At 45.7% G+C, this 10000-nt stretch overlaps 1 protein-coding gene across 8 annotated transcripts in view; it reads left to right on the forward strand.

Annotated features, from left to right (window-relative positions):
• The window catches only part of cspg5a (chondroitin sulfate proteoglycan 5a), a 26504-nt gene that overhangs the window by 7943 nt on the left and 8561 nt on the right, over nucleotides 1-10000 (forward strand). For 2 of the 8 annotated variants that reach the window (XM_017453038.3, XM_017453040.3), the window contains exons 2-4: nucleotides 1-379; nucleotides 5438-5626; nucleotides 8522-8672. The exon at nucleotides 1-379 is cut by the window's left edge and continues 525 nt beyond it. In XM_017453038.3, coding sequence (XP_017308527.1) covers nucleotides 1-379; nucleotides 5438-5626; nucleotides 8522-8672 — 719 coding nt within the window. The remainder of the gene's footprint in view (nucleotides 380-5437; nucleotides 5627-8521; nucleotides 8673-10000) is intronic. The other 6 variants (XM_017453039.3, XM_017453041.3, XM_017453043.3 and 3 more) reach the window with 3 other exon arrangements.

The raw sequence follows: 10000 nt of genomic DNA on the forward strand, positions 1-10000 counted from the left end.
AGCTTCAGGGTCGCGAACCCACCGCTTGGACGATGCCCAACAAGTACCCCTACCACCCTCCGTACAGCAAAACTGTCCCTCCGTCCTCGGAAATAGACACCACCAAACCCGATGAGTACGACGATGAGCTGACCTCCACTCCTACACCACCTCCACCCAGGACCTTCCATCCTCACTTCCCCAATCCCTTCATCCCTGCTCGGGGAAAAGAGCCACCCACTAACCGTAATAAAAAATTGGGCAAGAGCAGCAGTGCCGAGTGTCAGATGGGCTCTGTGCTCATGAACGGGACCTGCAAGTCTCAATGCGACATGATGCCGAATTATTGTCTCAATGGGGGCCAGTGCTTCGTGCTGGAAGGATCTGGAGTCTTCTGCAGGTAAGCAAAACATACTCGGAGGCACACATATGTCTTCCAGACTAAAATCTATGATCGTTATCCAGATTATAAATATATCAGGTGTGGTCCACTGAAACAAAAAAAACACATCCTTTAGTGTCACCAATGGCAACGGCACAACAAAGCATTTGAGACCCAACTGTGCGACCCAAATGTCCCCAAGGTTCTGGTAGTTTTTCAAATTAACCTTGTTGCCATTGTCCTGACACATCTGTCCTCCACCGAGGAGCTCCACAGCAGCGGTTCAGGATTTTTTTGTCTACCTCCTGCATTAGTGGATGACATGGTGGTGAGACAGGTAGTGCTGGTGCTTCACAGCTCCAGGGTCTGGGGTTTGGGTCTGAGCGTAGGTTACGGGCTGGTAGGCTGAGTAGTGACTCTGAATTGCCGCTAGATGTGAGTAAGTTTGTGGGTGCAGATTACACCTTCAAGTAAAAGGCATGAATTATTGTGGACCTGGAAAATGGAGATAACTGAAGACTCTTAGGTAGAACTTTTTGAGGGAAGTAGTGGGGGAGAAAGAAAGAGAACGAGAAAGACGGGATGTTAAGTAGGAAGAAGGTGGAGCTTCACGTCTGGTCTTTCTCCCAAACCTCAGATACTACGGAGTGGTGGCTCAATGGTTAAGGCTCTGGATTATTGATCAGAAGGTCTGGGCCCTTGCCTGGCCCTTGAGCAATGCCCTTAACCCTCTCTGCTCCTGGGGGCGCTGTATCATGGCTGACCCTGTCCTCACAAGCTGGGGTATGCGGAGAAAAGAAGTTCACTGTGCTGTAATGTTTATGTGATAAATAAAGTCTTCTTCTTCTTCTTCTTCTTCTTCTTCCACCCAGGGTTCCCAGGGTATCTCCTTGGTTCCATCTGTTCAGATCGGAGTAATTGACCATCAAGAAAATGTCCACGCAAAAGAATGAATCATTTATCTCATATATCATTTCTCTTTTGTCTTGTCAAAGTCGTGCTAGACAGCTGTCGTGTTTATTTTCATGAGAAAGTGGGATTCAGGGATCAGGGACGCTCATCTGCGATTAAAGATGGTGTCTTTAGTATTTAGTATTTAAAGATGGTGTGTCATGTGTGTCGTGTGTGTAGTGTGTGTCGTGTGTGTCCCGTGTGTCGTGTGTGACGTGTGTGTCGTGTGTGTCGTGTGTCCCGTGTGTCGTGTGTGTCGTGTGTGTCGTGTGTGTAGTGTGTGTCGTGTGTGACGTGTGTGTCGTGTGTGTCGTGTGTGTCCCGTGTGTCCCGTGTGTCGTGTGTGTCGTGTGTGACGTGTGTGTCGTGTGTGTCGTGTGTGTCCCGTGTGTCCCGTGTGTCGTGTGTGTCGTGTGTGACGTGTGTGTCGTGTGTGTCGTGTGTGTCCCGTGTGTCCCGTGTGTCGTGTGTGTCGTGTGTGTCGTGTGTGTCCCGTGTGTCCCGTGTGTCCCGTGTGACGTGTGTGTCGTGTGTGACGTGTGTGTCGTGTGTGTCGTGTGTGTCGTGTGTGTCGTGTGTGACGTGTGTGTCGTGTGTGTCCCGTGTGTCCCGTGTGACGTGTGTGTCGTGTGTGACGTGTGTGACGTGTGTGTCGTGTGTGTCGTGTGTGTCGTGTGTGTCGTGTGTGTCGTGTGTGACGTGTGTGACGTGTGTGTCGTGTGTGTCGTGTGTGTCGTGTGTGTCGTGTGTGTCGTGTGTGACGTGTGTGTCCCGTGTGTCCCGTGTGTCGTGTGTGACGTGTGTGTCGTGTGTGTCGTGTGTGTCGTGTGTGTCGTGTGTACACTGCTATATCCACTAAACAGCTGTGATGTGGTGTGTAGCGTTTTGATTTTGAAGGTTGTTTAGTGTACACTCGCCTTAACTCGCTCCATTTGGCTTGAAACTCGATCAGGATGTTCTCTGCCAGATGTTAAATTGGAGTGCTGCCCCACCCACTGGTTCCTAACGTCACGGTTTCATTGGTTCCAGAGCTGCAGGTTTATGGGACTGGAATGTTTTTTTGAGGTGGAAAGTCCAGACTGACTCGAGGTGTGTTGGTGGAAAAGCCAGTGTATGACCGAGGAAACCTCCTAACCTGAGTAGATATGTCTAGGATTAGGTAAGGAGCGTCTCCTCAGATGATTTGAGATGTTTTTAATGCAGATCACGGTCGTTAGAGGACGAGCGTGGGCGTTCTGGAGGGCAGGACCAGTGTTGTCATGGACAGAATAAAGTATCCAAATGTTTTGCCGGATGCTTTATAGGGAAACTTTATTAGGAAACTTAACCTCGCTGCCAGAGCCGTTTGAGCGCCGCTGTTTAGTTCAAAGCATGTGAGTCGCGTTCAGGCTGAACTGCAGATAAACTTCATGAGTCTTCATGATGTTCTAAGAACAAGACCATAAGACCATTAGCGTTTATGCTTTCACGCTATCCCACTGACGTTAGCATTCGTGCTTTTATTTACTGTATAAAACAGCTTTTTAAAGCTCTACCTGGCTGACGTGGACAGCAAGCTAGGGATGTTTATAGCTACAAGTTTAGCATTGTTCTAACAGCAAACTATTTTCATTAAACAGGAATAAGTTCATGTACAATTCAGATGCTAGGCTTGCTGTAGGCATGCATTGGTTATTATCACCATTAGCCTCATATGAAACTTCAAACTCCAGACATGTCTGGGGGGGGGGGGGGGGGGGGGACGACGACGACAACTGTGTACTTTTGTTTTTCGGCCTAAACAATAGCTTCGAGCTGACCAGCTCATCGTCCGTCACTTGTTCTTGCCAGATAAATAAATATAATCTGTAAAACACTCATCTCTATGGATCAGCGGTTTGGACCGTGGTCCACTTCTCGTGTTATGACTCCGAGGTCTTGTGTCCCCCTCCTTTCATCCTCGACCCACTTAATGAGACTGTGTGCAGTGTTCTGGATCGTGAATGTGACCTTCAGAAGGTCACAGCGGTCTCTGTGTGTCCTTGACGGATTGGCCGTCATGCTTTTTACTCTGAATGTTGACTCCTTTAATGAGTCTGAGCTTCATGTACAGTACAGTAGGTAGTACCCTGTGGATGGGGGTGGGGTGGGGTGGGGGCGGAGTTATCCTGAATCCTGAGACCACACCCCTCAGGACAGACCTGTTGCATTGTAAGATGAAGGGGATGTGTCAGATGAACTGCAAACCATGACAGTGACATAAATAAATGCCCCCCCCCCCCCCCCCCCCCCATGTCATGTTGATTTTTTTTCTTCAATGTCGATATTCTGTCCTGTATTAAATCCATTTCAGTTTCAGATTGTAACCCTACAAAATGTAGAAAAGTTCATGTGGGGTGAATACTTATGCAACACGTTGTATATATAATAAATACAGGTATAAAAAGGTGTGTTCGGTGTCTCCGTGTCTGTGATAATCTCACACTTTGCTCACTAGCGTCTCTTGCCCGCGATGTGTGGGCGACTACACAGCTCTATAGACGACTACATTTCAGCCGTCAGTCAGCTACCGCTGCTAAAGCTAACGCTAATGCTAATGTTATTATGCAGTGTGTGTGCACGGTTTTCCTTTAACTCTGTTCTTCCATTGACATGCAGATCAGCTGCAGAGACGTGGAAAAGAAACAACAGTGTTCAGGAACGAAAGAGAGAAAAAGAGAGAGTGAGTCACATTCAGTGCTGCGAGCCAGCGTAGAGACGAGCCAAAGAGTGTGTGTGTGTGTGTGAGTGTGTGTGTGTGTGTGTGTGCAGTTCCAATAATGAGACGGGTAACCAGGGTAACAAAACAAAAAAATCCTCCAAAGCGGTGTTTGTCCGTCTGCTGCGGAGAAAGAATTGTTTTATTGTAAGTTACGGAGCTGCAGTCGTTACAGTCACATGACTCTCGGGAGAATTATCACGCTTTCCTTTCACACTCTGCTTCTGGATCTGAGCCGGTGTCTCAGCTGGAACCGCTCCCCTGTTTCCACCACAAAACTGGCATTTGGTACCAGCCAGGTTAACTTAAGGGGAACTCAGAGGGGGCGGAGCTCAGGTGTGTGTGTGTGTGTGTGTGTGTGTGTGTGTGTGTGTGTGAGGAGGCTGCACCTTTGTTTTATGTGAATGTAAATGACATGACATTATACAGTGTTTATGCACGAAACTGAGTGAAGTGTGCGTGCGTGTGTGTGTGTGTGTCCATCTGCAGGCATCTTTCTTTTCTCCAGGACACACACACACACACACACACACACACACACACACACCTCAAATTAGAAGTAGTATCTGATCTTCTGATGTTCTCCAGCTGTCTCACTCTTTTAGATTCTCTCTCTAATTTGTCAAAGAATTTACTGTGTGTGTGTGTGTGTGTGTGTGTGTGTCCTTTTGTTTTTCTGAGTTGATGATGCACAGATACACACAGACACACACAGACACACACAGACACACACACACACAGACACACACACACACACACAAATGCTCTCAAGCCTTTTATGGTGGTGTGGCATTGAGCTGTTTATGAAAGTGAAATGTCAGCGATGTTCATGTTTCAGATCTCCGGCAGAGGAACATCTCAGACGTCTCAGCTCAGAAACAGGAATTATTATAACGTGTGTCCTGAAGTTTGGTTTTTGCTAACAACGAGCCAACAAACCAGAAGAGTTGCATGATATAAAACAATAATAAGGACTGAACTAAAAAACATGGAGCGTGAAATAACCGTAAACGATAATCTAGATCTCAACGCTTCTAGTAACGGCTTTATGTCAAAGTTCATGATGTACAAGACGCACCGAGGCCTCTGTGGATTTATATATGTATATATTTATCTACTGTATCTACTGTATATACACGTGTTGGATCGTTTTTACTCGAATTATCTAGTCTAGGATCATTTAGTATAGATAAGAGTGGAGTAACCTCGGTCAGGATTGAATCCTGTTAATGACAAAAGCTTTTGGTCCCCGTCCCTTCGAACCGCCAACCCTACGATTAGTGGACAACCTCTACCACCTGATCCACAGCCGCCCCGTCACATGCAGTTCCACATCCACGGTGTGTTATTTTATTACATTATGTTCACCTGTCGTGTATTTTGCTCAGGTGTAACATTCAGGACTACGTGTGGCACAAAGGCGCTCGCTGTGAGTCCGTCATCACCGAGTTCCAGGTCATGTGCATCGCCATCGGCACCTCGGTGCTCACCGTCCTGCTGCTCTTCATGATCGTCGTCTGCTTCGCCAAGAAACTGCACGTGCTCAAGACCGAGAACAACAAACTGCGCAAGCGCAGGTGAGTCTGTGCAAGGGTCAGAGGTCACGGGGGTTAGATACTCCCATAGAGCTAGCTTCGTGTAGAGATGTGGTGCCTTTAAGTCATGTTAAAAGAAACACTTACATTTCCAGCCTTTTGTTGCCCCGTCCCAACTTTTTCTGAGACGTGTTACAGCCATCAAATTCAAAATGAGCTTTTTTCCCCCTTAAAACGGTAAATTTCTTCAGTTTAAACATGTGACATGTTTTCTGTGTTCTATTGTGAATAACGTACGGGTTAGTCAGATTTGCAAATCACTGCGTCCTGTTTTTATTTACATTTTACACAGCGTCCCAACTTTTTTGGAATCGGAGTTGTATTATCAGTGGAGCGTGCGCTGAACACGTCCCTGTGAACGAGCGGTTACTATAGAAACGATAGCGTATTCGAACGAGGGCATTAATATAAACCTGCGCTACTGTCAGAGCCGCTGTTCTAGAGAATTAATCACCACCTCCTGACCAATCAGAACGCAGACCTCAGCAGCGCCGCGGTGTAAAGGTAATGAAGTGTACTGTAGCTATTTAGCATGTAGTGTAACTTTAGCTAGCTTCATTTTTAAAGTAGACTCGACTTTCAAACTTCAGCTGCGTTCATTACACAATAAAAGTGAACGCGGCGACACAGAAACCTCCCTCAGCAGTGTTCCTGTCGGGGGTCTGGGGTAGCTTCAGGATGGACAGAGAGCGGTGTCGGTGGAAGCACAGCAGTTAGCATAGCGAGTTAGCACCCAGCGCTAGCAGCACTGCTACAGGAAGATGTCAGTGCAGATGCAGCTGTAAGTGTAGGGATGAAGTGATGAAGTGACCTACTTACTAATGAGTGCACTACCTAGAGCACTGGGAGGACAGGAGGACGGAGGGATGGAGAGAGGAAAACAGATGAGTGGAAGTAAGGACAGTTACCATGGCAACAGTGAGACGTGGGGAGGTGGGAGAGCTGAGAGGGAGAGAGAGATTGGAATGGAGTGGAAAATACAATAGTGAGAAAGAGGAGAGGTCGATAAAAAGACAAGAGAATGAGAGAATTTGGGAGAAAAAGAAGAATAAGAAGGAGAGCAAGGAGCATAAGAGAAGATAATAAGAGGGCAAAAAAGAGGAGAGGAAATGCAAGAAAGAGAAGAAGAAGGCGTGAAAGATGAAAGAGGAGGAGGAGAGAGAATGAGGAAGAAAGGAAAGAAGAAAAGAGTGGCAAGAGAATAACAAGAAAGATGAGAACAGGAAAGGAAAGGAGATCAAGGAGGAGGAAAGAGGAGAGAAGAGGAGGCGGAAGAGAAAGAAATAATGGAAGATTAGAGAAAGAGAAGGGGAGGAGGATAACAAGAAAGAAGAAATGAGAGGAGGAGAGAGAATTAGAAGGAGGAAAGAAGTAAGAAGAGAAGATCAGGAGCAGAGAGAGAGAGAAAGAAAAAGAAATATGAGAAGTGTGTAAAGCGGAGAAAAAACTAGAGAGGAGAGAAAATGAACAAAAAGAATAAGAAAGACAACAAAATAGAAAGATATGTAGAACGAGAGACATGGGAAGTGATGTGAGGAACAAAAAGAGGAGAGAGAGAGAGAACTCTGTCGCTCGCCCACTCATCCATCTGCTGTGTGTCGTTACGGCCGTATCACACGAGCTGAACGCAGCAGTGGATTATTAATCATGACCACTCATTAATATTCATATCTGATCATTAATATTCATGTCCACTTATCAATATTCATCACGTAATAATTGACTGACTGTAATAAAAGTCTGAGTCAATAACAAACAACACATTTATAGCAACAAATGTTATTTTCCATCATTTATCACAGCATCTGTGAGTCGTATTTACAACTGACTCCTGAATCTTTTGAGTCAAAATCAAGATTGACTCCTCTCTCTCTCTCTCTCTCTCTCTCTCTCTCTCTCTCTCTCTCTCTCTCTCTCTCTCTCTCTCTCTCTCTCAGAGAGTCAGTGTTTGAATCAATGAATCTTTTGCTCTTTTTTATAAGCTTTGTCTTTGGCCTTTCTTAAATCTACGTTTTCAATCAGTGAATCTTTTGGTCATGACAGAGATTCATGACTCTCTCTTTCAGCAAATCTATATTTGATTCGGTGAATTTAATGAATCTGGTTCAGGCTCAGTGCATAAACATGTGAATATGTTATTAAATACCACAACATAATGACATTTATCGAGTATTTTACACGACATGAGCTGTTTGTTGTCTGTTTTAGAGGACAGAGGACACAACTGAACTGATCTGAACGAATCATTTAACTGAACAGATTCAAATGACTCAAGTTACTGAAAAGAATCAAAGGTTTCATCTCTATAATGAACTGTGTGTGTGTGTGTGTGTGTGTGTGTATGTGTATACACTAATGCCTGCTTTCTGTCTGTCTGTCTCTCTCTCACGCTCTCTCTCACTCTCTCTCCTCTTTCCTGTCCTTCTCGCTGTTCTCATCATTCTAACATCCACCTTTTCCTCCCTCCATCCTCCCATCTTGCTTTTTTCTCTCCTGTTCTCCCTCTGTCTGTTGTCCTGTTCTCTGTCATGTCTGAATGACCTCTTCACTTCTCTTCCTCTCTCCTTCCATCTATCCTCTCTTCTCTCTGTCTCTTCCTTTTGGCCCTTCATCCTTCACTTTCTCTTTCTCTCCTCTCTGTCACACAACCCTAACCCTCTTACTCTCTTAATTTCATCTTCCTCTCACTTTCCCGCCATCCTGACCCTTCTCTTTCTCTCCATCCCTTTATTGCCCTGTGTATGTCTCTATCCTCTACCTCCTGTTTCACATGGCCACCTCTCCCTCCATTGCGTTCCTTCACTTTCTTCCTTTTATTCTGACCTATACACATATCATTTGCCTGTCTGTCTGTCTCTCTCTCTCTCTCTCGTTCAGCAGCAGTAAGTACCGCCCGTCGTCGGAGCAGCACAATGATAATTTCTCTCTGTCCACCATCGCTGAGGGCTCCAACCCAAACGTAAGGAAACTGTGCGACTCTCCTCCTCATGCTCGTGCTTTGGCTTACTATGATAACATTATCTGTCAGGTAACGTTGTTCTTGTCTCTCTCTCTCTCTCTCCCTCCATCCATCCATCCATTCCTGCATCCCTCCATCTCCCCCTCCTCTCTGCATGGAATGTTCCGAGGGCGGGGGGCGGGGGGGTGAGAAAAATGGTGGAAGTGTGTGGGGGGGGGGGGGGGGGGGGGACTCCGAGTGATTTTATTTCTCTTCACTCTCAGGCATCATCATATGCGTTACCTGGGCAACAGCCGCTGCCATAGCAACACGGTTACCGGGGAAAAATCTTTGCTCTCCCTTCTGTTACCACGGATACACCAACTCACACTTGAACACCCCCCCAAAACACATACACACATATAAGCAAACACACACACACAGCACACACACCGCACACCCTCAGACAGACACACACACACACACACACACACACACACACACACACACACATGCAAAATTATGTATCGTCTCTGCTTTCAATGATCAATAATGCTGTGCTCAAGTGTCACTGACCAGATTTACTGACTCCATCCTGTGTGTGTGTTTGTGTGTGTGTGTGTGTGTGTGTGTGTGTGTGTGTGTGTGTGTGCCAGAAAGATTGCAAGTGAAATCCAACCTGTTGAGCCATACCTAAGCTTCAATACAGAGGCCTTATGCACACACACACACACACACACACACACACACACACACACACACACACACACACACACATGCACACAAACACACACATACACACACGCACACACACACCACCAGTCTCCTTCCCCAATAAAATGCTCCTCTGAGAAAATAAATAATTAATTTCCCCTTTCTGATACCCCCTTCTCCAACAACTTACTTCTAAATAGTAATTAATACTCACACACCCCCAATTAAAAACATGGAACCTTCCAATATATTGTAATAATACCGCTTCCTTTACTTTACACCCCCTGCACTGAAACATGGAGCCTTCCAATATAATAACACCCCCTCCCTAACTAACAACACGGGCACTTGTAATATATGATAATAATACCCCCTTCCTGAAAAATACTCCCCTCTTTGACTAAAAATATGGAGCTTTCCAATATAATATAATATAATATAATGTAATATAATATAATATAATATAATATAATATAATATAATATAATATAATAATATCCCCTCCAACTTCTAATATATATATATATATAAAACCTACCCCACCACAGTAAACACCCCCTGCACCACTTCTCTCTCTCTCTATCCCTCCTTCCCTCTCTCTCTCACCCTCTCTCTGCATTACTGCATGCTGCCGCTCACCTGCGCCCCCTGGAGGCTGTGCACATCACTGCTGCTGCTGCTGCTGCTGCCGCTCGTCCGCTGCA

This window comes from Ictalurus punctatus, chromosome 23, assembly GCF_001660625.3.
Source record: "Ictalurus punctatus breed USDA103 chromosome 23, Coco_2.0, whole genome shotgun sequence".
NCBI classification, from domain to species: Eukaryota; Metazoa; Chordata; class Actinopteri; order Siluriformes; family Ictaluridae; genus Ictalurus; species Ictalurus punctatus.